The 22,598-nt window shown below is 31.6% G+C and overlaps 1 protein-coding gene across 2 annotated transcripts; it reads left to right on the top strand.

Annotated features, from left to right (window-relative positions):
- Positions 1–13,965: 13,965 nt before the first annotated feature.
- Positions 13,966–22,598, top strand: LOC105038776 (uncharacterized). 2 transcript variants are annotated; one of them, XM_010914670.4, is made up of 3 exons: positions 13,966–14,121; positions 15,746–15,911; positions 22,142–22,598. In XM_010914670.4, exons 2-3 carry the CDS (start codon positions 15,838–15,840, stop codon positions 22,362–22,364), a joined length of 297 nt encoding a protein of 98 aa, XP_010912972.1. In that variant the 5' UTR covers positions 13,966–14,121; positions 15,746–15,837; the 3' UTR covers positions 22,365–22,598. The 2 variants fall into 2 exon arrangements, with proteins under 2 accessions (XP_010912972.1, XP_010912973.1); XM_010914671.4 differs by having other exon boundaries at positions 13,967–14,121; positions 15,749–15,911.

The following is a 22,598-nucleotide window of genomic DNA, read 5'->3' as shown; positions in this document are numbered from 1 at the left end:
AAAATATATCACTTACAATGAATTTTTTTCGATTTCTCTTATCTTCTGATTCATTGCATACATCATTCGAAACTATTTTAAGAACAGTATAGCTTATTTCTTCTTATTTAAGATTGTATTCATCAACTTTAATTTGAAAGATATAATTTTTTTTATAATTTTTTTGATTTCTAAAGAAATAATAAAATCATCATCTTTTCGTACGAAAAAAATATACGACTCAATATCATCAAGTAATTTATTGAATGAATAAAATATAAAATATATACTGTATGTACCTTATCCATGCATAATTCTTTAGCTGATTTATTTATTAACCATTGAGCAACTTCATCAAAAAGTATAAACGATGCAAATCCAGTATAATCCTTCATATAAAATTATAATCGATATCTAAAGAATAAAAAAAATTATAACCAAATTAAAATTTGTTATAACTAACAAATAAAAAATTATAATGGACATAAGCAAGAGATGTGATATTAAAATATCTAATATATAAAATTTTAATTTTTTATGATCTAAAGTATATATTTATCTTTTATCAGTAAGTTTTAATATCAAATATGAAACAAATCTTGGTATTAGATATTTAGACTCTATATTGCATCGATCATATCAGAATCCAATATCAGTGCATCTTACTTTTTTTTTACAAACTTGACATGCCGTATAGCACCATCCATATCTTATTTCGATATCGTTAATTAGAGCTTCATAATTAAATATAGTCTCTTATAAATTAAATAGTTTAATATTTAATTATAATTATATATCTTCTAATATAAATATTAAATTAAAAAAATTTATATGATATATGAATGAAGTTTTAGTATTATATAATTTCAATCACCTGTTCATGACAATCCCACTCGATAGATTTTATCACTTGAATTGTTATCTTTTTAATAGACAATGGATCAGCAGAAGAAGTTTGTGATTGGCTTTGAGATATAATTCCTTAAACATCATTTATATATAATAAATTTTTACTGAAAAAATTATCAAATTTAGTTAGTAGTTTGTCATATATAAAATTATTTAACAGTAAGATAATGAATAAGTAAACAATATCTATGATTAAAATTTTTCACTTCAGATATATCCAAGTTGATATAAATTTTTATTGCACTGATAGAGAAAAGATAATGCTCACCTAAAATATAAATATCCCATTAAGAATAAAATTTTAATATAAAAAAATTAAAAATATTTTTTATCTATCTTAAAATATTTTAACCATTGTTGATGTTACAATTAGAACTAGATGAGTGAAATTCTGTAAAATTTTAATTTCATCTATATAATCAGTAGCATTATCCTAGAAAGTTACTTTTATCCTCAGTCCACTACAATAACATCATATTGAATTAGAAAGATAAATAATATATTTCTATATAAATTATATAGTACAAGTTAAGCAAAATGCATACTCAAGCATCAATAGCTCCAAATTTCTTCTTTTAACATTAGAGTTCTGAGCATGAATATTCTCCAAAAATCTAACGGTAATCAATTTTTCAATAACATCTGCAAAATATAGATATAAAAAATATTTATTAGTTTAATAAAATAATCAAAAAATTAAGTAAGATACATGTGTAATTTTTATTCTTACCACTAAAAATAGATATGATTATCAACTTGATTCACTATTTCATCATAATTTATGAAATAAAATTTATATAGAGATGGATATATATTAATTTTTAATATTTTTTAAATTTTATGATCAACAGAAAAAAGATCTTTTTATCATTCTTTATTAGATGATACATTCCATCAATGTGTATAACTTTGATATTAGTAATCAGATATATATAACTTTCTTCAATAAGCATATGAAATTTTTGTACAATATTTTTTCTGATTATAGCATGCATATGGTTACCCTAACAAACCAACAAATCAAAAAATAAAATATTAATAATTATTATAAAAAAATATTAATGAATGTAAGAGTAGAAAATATTTGAAAATAGGAAGAAAGGTACCTCTTCATCAATAATGAACATGTCCAAATTTATAATTAAGATCATTGTTCTTTATGTTAACTTAATCCTATATTCTGTCAGTTCTAACTTCTATCTTTTAGTTGTCTCTCTCATTTGTTAAATTGCTTAATAAATTACAATGCATCTTGTAGTTGATCAAGAATTTGTAATAAATATATTTTAATATCTACAGAATAATTAAAATAAATATGAAATCGAGATAGAAATATTAATATGTAATTATAAATCTTGTATATTAAGAAGAGCAGATAGATTTGAAATAATATAAATAATATTCTTCATTGAACAATAATCATTGAAATGCTCACCGTTATTTATCAATACCTTTAAACCATCTTTGCTAGTTACTCTAGATAGTGCAATGTATAGCTGTCCATGAGTAAATATAACCTTGATAAATATATTCCAACTTATTTTAGCGATTGCCCTTGATTCTTATTAATAGTCATGGCGAAATACACAGAAAGAAAAAACTATCTCACTTCAATACGAAAGACCATTTAGATTCAGTTATAGATAAAACCACTCTCGGAATAAACACATGATCACTAATGCTGCTTCCACCGATAACTTTAGCTTCTATAATCTTAGAAAATAATCTTGTAATTATCAATCAAGTACTATTACAAAGACCAGCACTTTGATTCAAATTTCTTAGTAATATCATTGGTATCTCTATCTTTAACTTTAACTCATGATTTGAAAATTCAAAAAATTTTAGAGAATTAAGAAACTCGATAGGATATAAGAGATCTTTTTCTGCACAGTTAGATGATGTCTTACAAATTGAATCAGCACTTAAGTAAACAACTTCTTCTGCAAATATTGAAGAAGGTATTCTCTTATTTAGTATATCAACAATTTTATTTGTAGGTGCAAGAATAGCTCTCTCATTTAAATACTCTCTATCAAGTAATTTTGAACTCGAATCAGAATAAATACTCTGTATTATATCATTATGTACACTATTTTGCGATATGATGATAAAATTCGATAGAAATTCAATCAAGTAGTCCCCATCTCCATCACCAATATCGCCATTGCCAAATTTCAGTATCCAATTACTTAACTAAAAAATATCTTGAGAATTTGTGATAGAATTTTTACTGTTCATTAATCTCATATTAGTTTATAATTTGAATACATGACAATGGTTCCGTAAATACGATCTATTAATGTAAGCTTGAACAATATCTTCTCTTCGATCTTTAAGAACAACAAACAAAATTTGTCTAAAATCTTCATTAAGAAGTACTACCTTCCCTCTAAAAGGTTTATATATATTCTCAGAATCTACATACCATAAAAGATCTCTTAAACCTCTATCCATTGCTTCGAAACAATATCTATGAGCTATTAGAGCTTTATCCCAAATAATAATTCTTGTACTTATGATTAATTCTGTGATATGACTATCGAATTTAATCTCATAAATTGAATTCTCGTTGATAACTATTGGAATACGAAATCTTGAATGTGTAGTTCTCCCGTCAGATAGAAGTAAAGCAACAATGTCCGAAGATGCAGCAACTAATGTAATTTTTTCTTTAGCTCTAACTGCAGCTAGAATAGTCTTATAAATATAAGTTTTTTTGGTACCATCATATCCATAAATAAAAAATAAACCACCACTATTAGCCGAGATTGCTCCCATAACAGTTTTGTAGACAACAAACTGTTCAGTATTAAGATCAGTAAATAATTTTTTATGTTCTTCTATAACTTCTTCAATATTATAAGATAATTTTTAGTGAATTAAGTGATTTTATCTCTGATCAAGAAGACTTACAGTTGACAAAGGTAATTGAGAAAAGTCTTTCAAAGACCTACCACATTTAATTAATAGCTGTTCAATTTCATAAGAGCATAATTTTTTATCTGTGATTTTAACAATTGCAATCGATCAAATTGGAAAATTTATCTCTGCTTATATATAATATCTTTAGAAACTAATTTTTAATTATTCTCTCAAAGTTGTAGTGGATCTGATACCTAATAATATAAAAGCATTATAACAAATAGAACTCTCATTTGTGGACCTGTTGCCCAACAACTAGCTTTCGTCAAACATTCATTCCATTCATTATCCGAATCTAACAAACCAAGAGCATGCCATGCATCCTTAAAATTTGGATATGTAATACTATTTACAATACGAATATCCTCATAATATGTAGGCCCTTTTACAATGTTCAATAGCATTTATAGATAAAATCTCTCACCACTTTCAGGATGTGCATAATATATTCTTCCAATACATCTTTCAGATATACTTTATTTTCATTCCTTTATATTACTATGCCATATCCATGAATTAAAAATTCGATATAAGTTAGTGTCCGTGCATCCTCATATTTTTGATTCATCTTCATCCACTTTATGAATATAGTATCTTCAATTTGAAGCTGATTTTTTATGTTAAGTAAATTAACAGAGTCATTAAAAGTAATGGACTGTTGATCAGGAAGATAGGAACTAAGTCTCTCAACACCGGGCTTATGATAATTAATACCAAAATCAAATATTCTCCAATATACTTCTGAAGCTGAAATGTAGCGACAATCTAAAAATTACTTAATCTCATCCACAATTGGTCTATGATCTTCATTGTTCATATTAGAATCATCTTCAATTTTTTTTTAAGATTATAGTTGCTTGATCTGAGCTTTATTGATGTACTTGAATAAAATATTTAATTGATCAAGAATGATTACATCATTCAACATTAATATGAGCTTGATACTTTATCAATAACTCAATATTATAAAGAATGATATAACGATTATCAAGTAATATTTTATTTTTTTAGACTACTCTATTGTCATTCCTTCGTCAATATACTGAAAAACCATCACTATCAACCATAGTTGTTTCATTAACTTCTTTGAAAAGTATTTTGTGCATTTGTTATTCATCATACAAGGAGAAAAAGATTGACAACCCAATCAGGGCCATGAATCATAAACTGCTGGACAGTTTCAAAAGCAATTGGATTATTCTTATCATCAAAAATTTCTATACTGATGATACGATCTATATCCATAGCAGAAGGATATTTATCATTATCATGAAGGAATAAAAGAATATGAGCATGTGGAAGCCCCCTCTTTTGAAACTCAATAGAATATACAACTACATAAAAGAACATAAATAAAATTATACTTATAAAATTAAAAAATTAATAATATAATAATAATAATATAATAAAAAATTGATAGAAAATAAGAAATAACATAAACCTGCTACAACTCTTCTAAATATTTTCTCATGCTTCAGATCATGAAGAAGTTCATCTAATTTTATTTTGAAGATCCACAGAAATGATATCAGGACGTTCAGAAGGCTGTTGGTCTGATATATTTTCTAGAAAATAACTAATCTCGGGCTATTTAGGATTGCAAGTACATGTCATAAATAGATCAGGATAATCTATCTATTGACAAATTACCATAGCATTTTGATAATTCTACATAAAATATCTAAGACCATCGATAAATGAGGAGGACAATACAATACGTTTACTAACTGATGAAGCTCTACCATCACATCTAAGAATAGCATCTTTCAACCTACAGTATAATTCTGATCGTAGCTGAGGTTGGTTCTTTTTGATCCAACAAAAATGGCTCTCTTCAACATAAGTATAGCAATCAATAATATATTACTAAAATAGTCTACCTCTCCGTAATTGTTGTCCAGCTATGCAACCAAGAGGAGGGATGAATTAGGTTTTTAAAAATTTAAAATTAATCTAGAACCACAAGGATTAAGTAATAAAAGACAAGTTAGTTGAAGTGAGTGATTTAAGCAAAGTGAAGATATTAGATGCAAGAGTGTAAGAAGAAAAAGAAAATAAGATAGAGAACAAGTAAGCACACCACAAACAATCAAGATTTATAGTGGTTCGGTGCCAATCTTGCACCTACATCCACTCTCCAAGCTTCTACTTGAGAATTCAAATTCACTAAATCGTATTCAATAATAATACAATGTCGGTACCTCCGACTCTAGCTATCTCAAGCTAGAATATTTATTTTTTGAGTACAAGCCAACCCAATATAATTCGATTCAAGGTTTGGATCATTTTTTTCACGTTTTGGAATCCTTTCGAAACTAAAGATCAACTCAAAAATAGAGTATAATAGTTAATCACATGGAAATACAAATGTAGCTCCTTTAATGAGCAAATAAAGCTTTAAATACACTTTACACAACAATAAAGAAGCTTTTCTGATTCTCCTCAAGATTGTTGAATACTTGAATGAGCTCTTGAGGAGTTGGTGAATTTGAAATGAAAGCTTCTTTTAACTTCAAGAAGGCTCTTTGCTTAGGGCTGAAATGAATGCTTGAAAAATCCTCTTTATTCTCTCCTTTAAGTGCCTTTTATAGCTTCAAAATGATGGTGGAAAATGATCTGGATAGTTTTAGAGCCGTTGAAGATCATTAAATGAGCATTAAATACATCAAAACGAGCTGAAAAATTAGTCATTACGGAGTTTTTCCATCGCAGGGGTCGACTCATACACATGAGTCGACTCATGGGGTCGACTACTGTGGCACAGAACAAAAAATGATTGTTCTGTAATTTTGGCGTGCACAGCAACAAAGGTCGACTCATAGGATCGACTCATGCACAGGAGTCGACTCATGAGGTCAACTCAATTGGGTGTGCTAGCCAAAAACAGTGTGCCGTTCAGCCCCATTTGACATGAGTCGACTCATGGGGTCGACTCAATTTTATAAATATTATTTTCTTTCAAAATATACATCCAAAAATTATGAAATTTTCTCCAATAGATCATAAATTTTCTGTTCTTGCTCTTGAGGCTTTCGAATTAGGACTTGGTAAAATTATGATTTTATCCCTGAAAAATAATAAATCTTTTTTCAAGCCAAAATTATTAGTAACCCTCTCAAATACTTTGTAATCATCAAAATCAATTCAAAGAGCAACAGTAATAATGTATGACCTTCAGATGTTCGATGATGCAATCAATAAGTATAAAATTCTCTTATACTCATATTTTGATGTTTTTGTTGTTGTTTTCTCATAATACTTCTTCTTACAATTTCAGTATGGAAACCATCCTCACCATATGAAAAAAGTAACGGATATTGCATTGCTATAAAACTGAGATGTAGTTTGCTGATACGATATAAACCATTAGTTTGATGTTCCATAATAATATCATGGCCAGAAGAATGCATATTAAAATCACCAACAATTAGCGTAGCAACCTCAGAACATGAAGGGTTATTAAATCATCTTGTATTCATATTTCTATCACTCAAAAGTTGAAGTCTGACCTTAGCAATATCAAATTCTTGAAATCTATCACATGCCATTCGGAAAACTCGGACCCAAAAATTGTAACTATCCAACATTTGCATCAAATCTCTGACGATATCAAGATCTAGAAAATTTGATGCATTATTCATACTTAAACAACTAACTCTGTTAGAGATATCATTATCAGTGTCATAAATATATAATTGAGCAAATTTAGATTTGTTGCCCTCAATAGGTAATCATGATCCAATTTTATGATGGTTTTGACCATTCAGATGAAAAATGTAAGGACCTGAACCATAATTAATAGAGTTATTAATATTTCTTTCTATTGAATTAAAGAAAAAAATAAAATTATATATTCTTATATTTTTTCAAAATCTTGCTGACTTTCGGATTATAAGCAAGTAGTTTATCGAGTACTTGAGGTGTATTTTTGAAAAGTGGTAGCTTCACTCTATCATCTCAATAGCATAAAAAAAATTTAGAATTTGAAGATTTTTTAGATTTTATTATTCTCTCTTCATATCACATAATAGCACCACATTGTTCACATACACAGTTAGACCGACCAAAATTCCAAAATTGATTAAATCTTCCTAAAAAGTAATGTATGTAAGATTTAACTTAAAAAAATTAAATATAATTATTAGAATATAATAATAAAAAAAATAATACTAATTTTCAACCAAAGGATTAAGTGCAGGCGCTAGTCTTAGGTTAGAAGTTTCAGTTAAATCTTTAAGGCTACAAAATCTCTACCTCATATTTTTTTGGATGAAATTTATAGCTGAGAATAATAACATCCATAATAATATTATAATTTTCAAACCTGTAATATGTTAGAAAATATATCTTGATAAAATATTATCCATATTAGTAGAAATTTTTTATTATATTTTAATAATATTAAGATCTTTATTCCTTTTTTTTGACAATATTAGTCATCTTCTAAGTCTTGCATATCGAGATGAATCCATAACCGCTGGGGGAATAGCAAAAATATCTGTTATGTCTAAATCATTGAACTTACAATTTTTAATCTTAATTAAAAAATATATCTCGATAAAGTATTACCTATATCAGTAGAAGTTTTCGATTATGTTCTAATAATATTAAGATTTTTATTCTTTTTCTTTGACAATATTAGTCATCTTCTAAATCTTGCATATCGAGATGAATCCATAATTACTGTGAGAATAGCAAAAGTATCTGTTATGTCTAAATCACTAAAAATATATTTTTAATCTTGGATATTAAGATGAATGAATTACTGCTATAGGAATAGTAAAAATATTTATCATTTTTAAATTTAAAAAATTATTATTAACAATCATATCTATACAAATCATATCAAGAATAAAATAATAAAGTTATTCACTATACTATAAAATTAAAAAGATAATTATAATAATAATCAATATAAAATAAGATAATACCTAAAAAAATTATCAACAATAAAATAATAAAATTATTCATCATTAAATACATGAGTTACTAACAAATACTAACAATACTTAACAGCTGGTACAGCATTGCAAAGACAACTTGACAATACCTAAAAAAGTTACCAACAATAAAACAATAAAATTATTCACCATAAAATACTTGAGTTACTAACCTAATCACTTCAAATATCATATAATTTAAAAAATTATTGTTAACAATCATATCTACATAAATCATACCAAGAATAAGACAATGAAGTTATTCACTATACTATAAAATTAAAAAGATAATTCGAATAACAATCAATATAAAATAAGATAATACTTAAAAAAATTATCAACAATAAAATAATAAAATTATTCATCATAAAATATATGAGTTACTAACACATACTAACAATACTTAACAGCAAGTAGAGCGTTGCAAAGACAACTTGATAATACCTAAAAAAGTTATCAATAATAAAATAATAAAATTATTTATTATAAAATGTATGAGTTACTAACCTAATCACTTCAAATATCATATAAAATTAAGATTTAGAAGCAGTCTACATCAATAATTCTACGTGTCACATCAAGAATGTTATAGTAAGTCCATCGATCTATCCAACTCCAAAAAAAATTCAAATACCACAGAGAATATGCCCAGTCCGATAAAGTTGTCTCCATCCTTCCCTTCTCGTCACTCTCTTCAATAGACTCAGTGGAATCAAGCTTACCAAACTCTTACCAGATTTAAAGTAAAAAATAGTTAAATAATAATTAGCCATCAAGCCCAATAGAAAGTCTCTCGTAAACCCTCCTCCTCATGCTCTCCCAATGGCCCGACCCTCTTCCTCGGAGTCCACTAGTGAGGAGGAGAACACCGACCAAACCCGACCCTCCGATGGAGGGGGCATGGTGATGCGGCTCGTGGTCCCACTCCAAGGTGTCGTTCAGGGTCAAGGGAAGAGAAGGTGAGGGGAGAGAGGCCATATAATTAGGGTTGGCAAAATATGATTCGATCCATGTTCGATCCATCATAAACAGATTTGAATTTAGGTTAAACGAATTTGGATCGTAAATGGATCGACCTGTTTAATTCGTTTAATAATTGTATCGGATTTGGATTTTAGATATTTGATCCATTTAACCGATTTAACCCATTTAATATTTAGGTTGGATTGAGTCAGATAATCTATTTAACCTGTTTAACATATTTCTGACTTATTTAATCTGATCTGTTTAACCCATTTAAGACCTGTTTAACCTATTTAAAATCTATTTAATCTGTTTATGATCCATTTAATCCGACTTGTTTAACCTGTTTAATCCGTTTAACTTAATTTGATCTATTTAATAAATGGGTTAAACAGATCAAGTCGGATTATCTATTTAATAAACGGGTCAGATTTAGGTTTAAATTTTTGATCCATTTAATAAACAGGTTGGATTTGGGTTGATGATTTTCTGACCCGATCTATATTGATCCGATTCATTTATGATCCGACTCGATCCGATTGTCACCCCTATATATAATTTATTTTCAAACTAATTTTTATGATTCCAAGCATAATTCCTACCTAAGTTTTCAAAATACTATCTTCTATCTCACAAAGGTAATGTTCAAAAAGGAAGAAAAGCACATGTTACATCATAAGCCTTGAGTCTCTGTTTCTCTCGTTCTGTGGTGGTGCAAGCTAATATGACACACATTTGGCCCTTGAGTTGGATAGCATGAGAAAAGTCTTGTTCATGCATCCATATTATTATAGGTCAAAAAGATGGAGCAGTCCGGTGCATGGATCTGTACCATATTCATGTTGATCATGATATCTCTTCCCTTCCGCCACATCAAAATAAGTGTTGGTAACCTATACCCCTTGGGCCCACCACCTAAGCATTGATGTGATTTCCATTAGCCTGCTGTTTAATGGCCCATGTTTCGCCGACTTTTCACTTGGCCCTTTCCCCACCCTCCCACAAAAGACCTCCTCGCACTCCCCCAAGGGCCCGACCCCCCTCCTCCAAGTCCGCTAGCGAGGAGAACATCGCCCAAACCCAACCATCCGATGGAGGGGGCACGACGATGCAGCTCGTGGTCCCACTCCAAGGCGTCGTTCAGGGCCGAGGGGGCCTCGTCCTTGGCTCCCTCCTCCCTGCACCCTCTTCTACATCCTCCAGCTCTGCCCCAAGTGCAAGAACCGCTCCTCGCCCTCCTCCTCTAGCGCCAGCATCTCCAAGCTCCCCATCGGCATTCCCCGGACCCCCTTCCGGGGTCTCCTCTCTTCGAAACCTCTACCTTCTTTTTTTTTTTTTGTGGGATATAATGGAGTCTCGACCAGAAAATAGAAAAAAAACAAAAATTAGAGGAGGAAGAAAGAAGAAAAGAATGTCACCGGCAGTTAGAATGTCGCCGGCGGCTAAATCCGGCCATCAAAAGTCATGTGGGGTTTGAGAAAGAGAGGAGGACATACTTTAGATTTGGTGAAGGTGGCTCATTGGAAAAGCTCATGGAAAGCCCTCTAATCTCACATTTTCACCGACGGTTGGTTGGAGGATTTGAGGGAGATGATCGGAGGCTTTATAGCCTCGAGTCTAGGATCATTATCGAAGTTCGATCGGGATTAAAATTCCCGATCGAACACGGAGGAGGAGACGAATTTCCGAACTCCATCGGGAATTCGTCTCTTCTGTACGTGAGATTTTTATTTTTTTCTCGTATGCTAGAATACGTAGTTTTTTTTCTTTTTTCTAATACTTCACGTTTGACACGGAGGTTTCTCTCCTAATGCTCCATGTATCGCATAGAAGCTTCTCCGTCGAGAGATTTCCGTTTTATATTATATATAATAATTTAAATTCTATACGCATGGTATATAATTATTTTTTAAAATAATATTTTATAAATTAAAAATTTAATATAATATAAAAAAATATCATAAATGATATCAAATATTTTAAATAAAATATAAAATCAGATTATTTAAATAACATAATAGTAAGAAGCAATATAATTATTTTTTTTTATCGATAAAAAAATTATTTTTTGAATCAATATTTTCAACATCAATTATTTCAGAATCATTATTAAACAGAGTATGACCATCTATTTGCATCATGCGCATATTTTTTTGCTTCATAGTCGTATCAATAACAGAAATTTCATCATCATCTACTTCAATATGTAAAAAAAAATTTAGTTATCAATTATTAGAATAAAATATATAAATATAATCATTCATATATAAAAAAATAAAAATACATCACTTACAATAAATTTTTCTCGATTTCTTTTGCCTTCTAATTCGTTACATGTCATTCAAAATTGTTTTAAGAACAATATAACTTAGTCCTCTTTCTTTAAAATTGTATTCATTAATAAATGATGCAAATCTAGTATAATCCTCCATACGAAATTGTAATCTATATTTAAAGAGCAAAAAAGCATAAAATCAAATTAAATTTTATTATAACTAACAAATAAAAAATTATAATGGACATGAGTAAGAGATGTGATATTAAAAAATCTAATATATAATTTTTTTATAATCTAAAATATATATTTAGATTTTATTAGTAAATTCATAGTATCAAATATGAAACAAATCTTGGTATTGGATATTTAGGCTCTATATTGCATCGATCACATCAGAATCTAATCTCAGTACATCTTATTTTTTCTGATAAACTTGACGAGCTGTATAGCACTATTTATATCTTGTTTCGATATTATTAATTAAACCTAAATCTCATAATTAAAATAATATTTGATTTTATTTATTTTATGAAGATCCGATTTGAGAGAGATTGAAGAAAAAAATCCTACGCTAATGATGATGAAGAGGAAGGAGACGATGGAAGGTGGCAGCTATGAGAGTGGGGAGGAGATGGGCGTCCACAAAGGCTTGAAAAAGTTCGAGAGACTCACAACTCTATATAAAATAATATTGCATTTCATCAAGTGAATGTGTTATTGAATGGTCCAAAACCAAAAATTCTTATAATTTAGGATCCTCGCTAAGAAATTATTTTTATAACAAAGTACAAGTTATGACTAAATTCATCTTTTTGAATTCAATTTCTATTTTTCTTCTTAAATGCCATATTAAAGATTATAATAATTTACAACCCTTCGATAGTAGAACATTTTTAGCACCCATTCTCCTATTTTCTTAAATTCTATTTTTTGTTCATAATATTTTTTGAATTCAAAAGTCATATTTTAAATTAATTCTTCAATCCTATTCCAACATTACCGATTAATTTACTGCAAAATATGATTAAAGAAGAGATAAATTTTAAAAAAAAATCAAGAATCCCATCATACTTATAAAATTATAATAAAATTATTTTGAAAAAAATAAGTATTAGATATTGAATTAGATATTTTAGATTATTATAATAATTTACAATCCATCGATAGTAGAATATTTTCAGTACTCATTATGACACCACATCTCATTTTCTTAAATTTTATTTTTTATAAATAATATTTTTTTTTGAATTCAAAAATCATATTTTTCTTTTATACATATACATGAACAGTTATCAATATATAATAAAAAATTGAATCGATCATTTTTCATGGGAGGTCTAGAAGTCAATATATAATTAAAATTTTATAGATATCTTCAAATAATTTTTTTTCTCACTGGTCTGGTATCGCGTTTCCCAAAAAAAATCTGTTAGACTTTCCTATCTCTCGAGCCCAATTCTTTCTTCCTCGTCTTCTTCTTCTGGGATCCATGGATGCCACCGACTCTCATGCTCGACTTTGCCATCGCGGCCTTCATTCTTGACGTCATCCAATGCCTCCTTTCCTTTCAAGATGGCCTCAATTGATCCATTTATTGCATTTGATTTGAGCTCCTCGAACCGTTCTCATCCTTTACTTCCACGACAGTTGCTCTCGAGTCTCAATCAGGTGAGATGCATAAAACAAATGAAGCCGAAATCAATGGTGTTTTCTCAATGGAAATGCATCTACAATATGGGTGAAACGGCACTGTCTGGGATGGAGAGAATCACTGTGAATACTGTTTGAGAGCAGATGAGCAGGAAGACTTAAGCGGTATTTAAGAGCCACGATCAAAGATATTTAGGCAAAGCGCACGAACAGGAGAGGTAAGGCATCCACGTTGCTCCCTCCTATTTTTCTAAAAATTCAAATGTCAAATGAAGGTCTTTCCGCTGAGATATTTTTATTTTAATATATATATATATTAGATATATTAAATTAGTGTTTGATGGTACAGCCACCCCAACTTTCTCTTTTGCCAAATCGATCCCTGACCAACTCCTCATCTCCTTCTCTATAGCGGAGCAGAGCCGACTTGGGAGCATCTCCAACCGTGATCGAAACCTCACCGTCCTCTAGATCCTGGTAAGCCCCGTAACGGCCTCGTCTTTTTCTTTTCCCTCCCTTTTCTGATCTCCTTCGTCTCCCATTGACGGCGATACATGTCTCCTGTATTTTCTCCGAGGATGATTTCTTGCCTTCCGTCTCCTCACCAGCACATCATCTTTCTTTTGTTTTTGCGCTGTGTCAACCATCTTTCCGACCTCATGGTTTCATCGGGGGCAAATCATGCATTCTCACCGTTCGATGAAATGCCTGACTAATTTTCTTTTACTGATCAATGACTTCTGTTGCTGCGGACCCTTGCTTGTATTGGTTTCGGCAATAATCTCCGCAAACTAAGTTAGGTTTGATTCTTTAGCCATCCTTGTGTGGAGATTAGCCGTGATTTGCTTTGCAGAATAACTCGACCCAATTTTTACATGACAAAGTAATCCTTCATTTCATCTTTCACGCAAGAATCTTGAGTACTTCTGCACTCATTTCAAAGACTAGGCCTTTTTTACCAACTTATATGAGCACTGAAAGTTCGAACAGATTTATCTGGTATTTGATAAAAAAAAAAATATCTTCATGAATTTGATGTCCAAATAAGCTTCTTTGGTCCTGCTATTAGGGAGACATCGTCCATTTTTTGTGTCCAAGTTTGTCACCTGACATTCCTCTCCATGATCAATAATGCATAATGACGACGCATTCAATATTGATTGGAGGATTCTTTTCTTTATAATAATGATTGTATCATTGAGTGAATGCATACACTGTTAAAGTAGTCTGCAGCATTTTGTCAATATCTTTTAAATGCCCTCACGAGGCTTCACCTATAATCCTGGTGTCCCAAACTGTTGCAGCTAACTCCCTCGTCGTCTGTCATCGGCAACGAGAACCTGCAAAACAACGTCCACATTGACCGGAGTTGTCTCCGATGGAGACCTTCTGATGCTTAAGTCAGAGAGGGAGACTGGGCAACAGTATTTTTGAACGAGAAAGATGGCAGAGCTCGGCTCGAAAGTGGCTTACCGATGCTGTTGCCTTACCCTTTTTTATAGAAAAGATAGTTGTAATCGTTGGATATGGTCCCGTATTTTATGACGTAGAATCATTGGGCTGTAATCTCGTGGTGGGTTATTAATTTTCACGGATTACGCCGTGATATTTGAAGGATAACCGTCCATGACAGTTATGATATGTCGAATGAGTCGGCCGACTATGCGTCAGGGGTTGACCGTCGGTTGAGAACTCTGAAATACCAATGGTCGAAGTAGTCCGCTGTCTGTAGTGTCCGAACATCGGTCGCTTATCGATCTTGAGTCGGTAAGGTATGTTCGGTTGGTCGGTTGAGAGTAGTATCGGCTTGCTTGGTCGATGTTCGGTCGGTAGTCGCGTTCAGAGTCATGTCTGTTTGTGGGACCAGAGTCGGTGTCGGTCGGTCTGCACTGGAGATCAGTCGGTTAATGGTGGTCGGTCAGTTTATCCCAACACAAACTAAAACCAAATCACTAGCCATATCATATATGAATATCATAGAAATAAATGCAATCTAATTGGAATTAGACGTCTATCTGGATTTAGATGTAAAGTAGCTAAAAATATAAAAATCTAACTTTTGCCCCTTAAAATACTTACATGACAAGCTGTAATTCTTTAGCAGGGGAAGACTATCAGGGATTTGGGTTAGAAGAAAAGCGGAAGAAGAAAAGCCAGGACAAAAGAAGGAAGTAGGAAAACAGGGAAGAGAAGATGGCAAGAGTTGGGGGAGGATTTGGTGGCACTCAAGATAATGTCAAGCAACTTGAGGATTGCTCGGTTTCCAAGTAATCTCTTTCTTTCCTTTTCCAATCTTATATCTTATCTAATTTAACTTTAAAGATTTTTTTCTTAAAAAAGGGTAGTAAATTAATCTTTATTTTTGAAACCTTTGCAAATCTTTGTAGAAAGCTAACAAGAACAAGACCGTATAACAATGATCTTTCTCAAGAAAGGAATATTAAGGGGTTTGATTTGGATGTTGGGATTCATGACACTGATGCAATACAAAAGTTTCATTCTTATTAGCCATATTATATTTGCTGACATCAATTATGAATCTTTCTAATGAAAATCTAATTTTGAGTATTAGATAAGTATCTGTGCCTTTTTAAAAGTGCATTTTTTTCCCTTTTACCAATATAGTTAAATGGCTCTAATATACATAATATAAAGGCAATGTGGTTAATTGAAAATGTGTCAAATGTCACTACATGTTCAAAGGATATTATGTTAATATATGATCCAATGTGTCAATTTTTTTAGCTTAATATTTTTACCTTTGGAAGTAGATATCTCCCTAGTTAACCAGAAAGGATTAGCTGGGCTTTTTTACCAGGCATTTATGTTAATGATTCACATACAGGAGGCAAGTAACATGATTATTTTAGAACAAAGTGAGAGCAATAACATGCAGTTTCGCAATATGTATACATCAAGTTGTGAAATGAAGTTATGATGAAAAAGAAAAAAAAGTTATGGGTATTGAATTAAGTGCATGACAATGTCATCCATATCGTCACATAAAACCCATCTAGGAAAAAAAGTGAGAAAATAATGTTATACGTTCTCTATTGCCTAGTGTTGTCCATGGCTTTAGTCATTTCCTTTAGTAATTTAGGCTCATAGTAATGTCCCTGATGTGCATGGACTATTTAAGACTTGAAGAACAGTGGTAGTGGGTTGACAACTAGTCATAAATGGTTCCAAATCATGATTTCTCATACACTTGGAAAAGCATATAATAGATTATTGTATGGTTGTTTAAGGTCGCCAATAAGTTGTACCTAAGACACTGAAGTTGTTAAAGTTTGTGTTTGAATGACCTGCAGCAAGCACTAACAGAAGTTTTGTGTAGACAATGAAATTTCAGTCATTATGGCCCATGTGAAGATTTCACCTGTTAAAAATCAATTTATTAGTGAAGATTAGCAGTTAGGTGAGCTAGTGCATATGGCTTTGATGATGGATAACATGAGCGAGAAACATGTACGGGCAAACATTGATTTCTCTTCAGAGAAACACAGGCAAACATTGGTCCTTCTTGGATCTCCTATGGTATTGTTCCGGTAAGTGCACAAGCTGAGGGGGAATGGTGATCTCTATCTTTGCCGCCACAACAAAATGAGGGTCTTAACTTGCATGTCGCCATGGCAGGATGAGAACGGAGATCTAAGCCTTTATTGAAGCATGATTAGTCTTGCCCATAGTGAATGTTTGTTGAAAGTTACCTTCTAAATTGCATGTGGCCTATGGGATTTCTGCATATGTAATTCTCAGTTTCATGATAAGGGTTAACGTATCAAATTGGCTGCTTGGAGAAGCGGTTCCTGTTCCATTGGTTTGATTGCTACCATGTGACCTATGATCTCAATATTGCCACTCTTAAAAATATTTAATTGATGACTGAACTAAATAATTTCATAAATAAATATTTAGGTTCATAGTCAACACTATATGATACATATTCTGCGGTCAGGTATAGACTCAATTATAGGGTGCATACCTAGGATTGGCACATGCCAAAGCATGCTGATCCATACCGGTGCATGGTGGCTAACCAATATCCAAGACAGCTGCCTAGAGCTCACCTAAACCCTCCACCTCAATAATCTTCATCATGTTTGAGCATGGAGAATATATCTATTAGTGGATTAGTATGGAAAGTCGTTAAGTCGGTACTTCCTATTAAAGTGCTACGTATTTGATATGTTGTATTCCACTTTCTGTGTTATGATTATTTTCTTAGGTTTTCTCTTTATATTTCTTCATTTTTTGACCTGAGTTGCTAAAAGAATTTTTGTCAGCACAAGCTGGTATAGACCAAGATGGAATTGCATGGACCCATTTGCATAGCCATGTGTCTTAGCATGGGACTGCCATGGCATGGCATGACATGATGCATTATGGTACCCCATAGCTTCATGCCATCCTATGACCAGCATGGATGCCACATTTGGTACATGGTATGATGTAGCAGTTCATACCAATACATACTGATTGTGTCATACCGTAGCACTACTGAATGGATATATGGTATAAGGGGTGTAATAAGCATTAATACACCAAACTGACCTCCATAACAGGTGTACTGACATTGTACTAGAAAGTACCGGTATAGGGTCCGATATTGGGATGGTGAACCTTGTTCGATATCTTAATGCTTGGGCATAAATCTTATGGATCTTATCTTTCTATTTAATGGCAAGTTCATTTCAACAATGAAAGAACAATAATATAATTAGGCTTGGTTAGATCATCTTTTTCTTTTCCAATAAGATAAGGAAACCTTGCACTTGCAGGAAATTGGAATAAACTTTAAATATTTGCACCTAGTTATAACATAGGTTCGTATAAGGAGAGCACCAGTCATGGTTTTCTCTGATAACAATTTTTCCTCTTCGAAACATGAGATTAATCATTCTGCTAGTGACTTCTATTTCGGTGGAACTTCTATTTTTCTCATTTCTTGTTGAATGAGTCATTGGTAATTCAATAATTTCTTTAATGATTCTGTAAACTTCAGAAAGTGCTGTCATTGTTCTCTTCAACTTTAAATGCTTTGAAGTAAGGAGAATCTGAAAGAAATTATATATGAGACTATAAGCATGTGTGATTTTAGTTATCTATCTTTATGGACTCTGTATATCTTGAATAATGACTCTGTATGGTGGGAGTTTCTAAGTGAAAAGGAGTGGGAGAAATTGGCATAAGCTGTTGCTCCTAGATTCCTAGTCCTTAGAAAGGTAAATTTTTGATATCCCGAAAATTTTCATTTGCAGGGAATACCATGGATACCTACAATACCTTAGACATTTTCATCCTTCAGTCACATCTTTTGACGCCTTCATACTTGCTTTTAAGATATCATGCAATAAAGCTGTTGGATGCCATAATGGCACCTAAATAATTATTATAATGTGGGCAAGTGGAATAAGCCGCTCACACATTATCTAAGATGTGGTAATCTTATCGATGCCACTGTAGGGGAATGCTTGAATATTTTGGAATGACAGAGGTATTAGCAACCTCATTGGAACTGCCAATAGAACTGATTCTACTAATGTGGTAGCCTAAAATTCTCTTTGAGGACTAGAATATGTTCTGATTCTCAAGAATGCAAATTAATTTCAGAAGCAACTCATTCTGATCAATTTATTGTATAATTTTCTTGATCTATAGCTTAGAAAAATACCAAAAAGCTGTTACTGAACAGTAGATGCAATCTTCTTAGCATTTGTAGTTTAGCTTTGCCTCTCTTTCCCCGAAAAAAAAGGCATTTGTGGTTGAACCTTATATATATATATATATATATATATATATATATATATATATGTCACTAATATTAGAAGCATATGAGCCAGCAAATCATGATAAACAGAAGGAATGTGGATTGTCTTGCTTGTAGCAGGCTCTTTGAAAATGCATGTAGCTAATGCCACCAAGAAATCATTAAATCCTCAGCTATCTGGATTACAGCTGAAGGAAGCCAATTGATATAATTATAGCTTTTTTCATCATCCAGCCTATACTTTCGCAGTTTATTCAATAAAATACTTTGCATCCTGCATACATTGCAAGTACTTATACCTGTTTTCTTTTTGCATGCATTACCTAAATAGGGAAACCAAAGGAATGTTTTCTTGAGAACTTTTTTCGGTAGACTTAAGTTATGCACGTGAATAGGTATTGTTTCATCAAGCTAATGTCTATTCAACATGAAAGCATAGAACAGGATAATCCAACAAACCATAAAGCTTATATGGCTTGGTGTGATTGTGAATCTTTGCTTATTGTAGTTTTAATTCATAAAAAAATCTCAATGCAATTGTTGCTAGTAGGATTCTGTTCACATTATAAGCAGCAATTGTTTCTTCTAAATATAACAATGACATTTTTTTTAAGCAAGGCATCAAAATTTTTGAACAAAATAATTGCTACCGAGATAAATTATGGAAGAAATGGAACTTTAAGCAACCAAAACACGTGCATAGATGTGTAAGATGCTGGGCATATGATGTAGCTTTGTTGTTAGGATAGGAAACTTCGTAGCTTCAAAGATAGCTTATTTGCATCTTGCTGTATTATCTGACCTGGTAGTTCATATGATTTTTTTCACATGTAACCATTGTCATCTATAATGAAGGTCGAACATGCTAGGCATTTATTTCACATCCAAATCAATCTTTCTATCAAAGATATGGCAACAAATGCATAAAGATGAACATGAACTGGTATAAGACCAAACAAGATTCTTGCAAGATGCACTTGATCAGGTAATTTGCCCATATGTCATATTTTCAAATTTATCATATGAGGAGTATGTATTTGTCGTGGTATATGATAAGGTTATAGTAGTAGCAACATTAAAACAAGAGAAAAAATAAGGACAAAGGTAATTTAGAGGGAGGACTACTGATTTCCTAGAGGGAAAATGGTCTCCAAATTCAAATTGAATTCAATTTCTAATATGCCGCTCTATTTGATCAATCCTTCTATTTATAGATCCTTGCACACTCAATAAGATCCACTGATCATGAATAGGGGTGTCAATGGAGCCATGTAGGTTCATAACCCGCTAACCCAAATCAAAACCGACCCCAAATATAGGATTTGGGTATAAAAATTATACCCACTAGCTATTGGGTTGGGTTTGGATTCCAAAATTAGACCTGAAGTTTTATTGGCTCCGGTTTTGGGTTTGGATAGTTCTATATGCAAAACCCTAAAATCTAACCCGAGTATATGTATACATATAAACATCTATATAAACATATATGTTTATGTACAAATGCATGCATATATGTGGGTGTCTATTTTTTTTATTGTAAAAGAAAAATAATCAAGTAGAGAGAAATGAAATTGTAACTCATCTTGTTCGACCAAATTCCTAGCCATGTTATTTGTTGTAGTCTTTTTATAATATATATTTTGTGATTTAATATCTATTTTATATACATCTAAAATGGAGTCTAAGAAATGTATAATAGAATTTGACTATTGAAGTCTTCTATTTATTATAATTTGTTACATTAGTATATTGTATTTCAAAAATAGTTGGAGAAAAGAGAAAAAAATGTAACTCATGCATCACACTATGCTGAGTTGATGATACTAGTATTAATCATGGGGGTTTCTGCATGAAGGCTCAACTTGTTTGGACTCTAGTATTAATTATAGGAGTCTTTGTTTAACTATTGTTAAAGTTCATTGCTTAATGTGCAACAGAAGTTTCACTATTGAAGCTTTCTATTTATTGTAATTTGTTGCATTGTTATATTACATTTTAAGAAGAGTTGGAAAAAAGGAGAAAAAAATCGTACCTCATGCGTTGTGCGAGTTATATGTCAGTATTATACTAAGCTTGATTATTATACGATCTTTTCATTCTTCATGTTTTTTGATTACATGAATGCTTAGATAACAAAAGCAATTGTTGAACAGATACTCTCTTTTATATATAATTTTTAATATATTTTTTATATTTTCGTGTTTCACAGTTCATGAGGTAATACTTTAGGTACATTAAGTAATTTGAAAAAAAAAAGGTCTTCAAAGTTCAAAGTATACCAAAACAACATGTTAAATCCTGGATTTTTGCCTGAAACTTGACCCACATGTGACTTGTTTAGGGTCCAATATTAGGTATGAGTATAGAGTTTTAATTGGGTTTGGATCTAATAGATATATTTTAGGTTTGGGTATGGTTATGGCCAAATGCGACCTGATGACACCTCTAATAATAGACCCCATTCGTCAATCCGTTCCTAATTAACCTTCCAAGATATTATAATAAAATTCCACGCCAAGCACAGCACAATCAAGTATTTCCTTATTTACTTTTAACCATTCCTAATATACCAAAATCTTATCATAGAAGATAAGAGCTTTCTACTACATCAAATTGATTCAAATTTCCTTCCTAATAACCAGATGAAATGAAATAACATATTTCTAAATTAGATCTATTAGTGTCAGTGGTAACAGCAGGGTAATCAATGCTTATGGTTGCTTGCAGTGCACTTGGTACATGGTTCTTCTCTGTAGCTGGGGCTCTGGTTGCTATCCCAGTGGGGATCCGAAAGAAGTCCTTGGCACCCTTGGTCTTTTTTGGTACTACCGGCACTATGCTTGATATTATCATGGGAATCAGCCAGTGTGAAAGAGAACATGCAGAACGCCAATTGAAGCTTTTGGAAGCACAAAATGCAGCAAACGCTTCAGTGGAGTCTGAAAGCTAACTTCTAGCAAATTCCTTGCACCACATCCACTTCCAGGCTTCATTTGTTGTATAAAGCTTTATAAGATATTGGAGGCTTTTATTTAAAGTGGATGTGCCGTTGCATAACATAGGGAGAATGAGCAAGATACTTGATGTTCTCATAAATTTGGGTTTTATGTATCTCATATACCTTGTTTGATGTTTCTCTTGGATTCTTTCCATTGGGCAAGCAGGCTTGCATGATTTTAGCTCT

The sequence above is a fragment of the Elaeis guineensis genome, chromosome 1 (genome assembly GCF_000442705.2).
Source record: "Elaeis guineensis isolate ETL-2024a chromosome 1, EG11, whole genome shotgun sequence".
In the NCBI taxonomy this organism is placed as follows: domain Eukaryota; kingdom Viridiplantae; phylum Streptophyta; class Magnoliopsida; order Arecales; family Arecaceae; genus Elaeis; species Elaeis guineensis.
The sequence above is the reverse complement of the archived record's forward strand: the minus strand, read 5'-3'. Positions and strand labels throughout refer to the sequence as shown.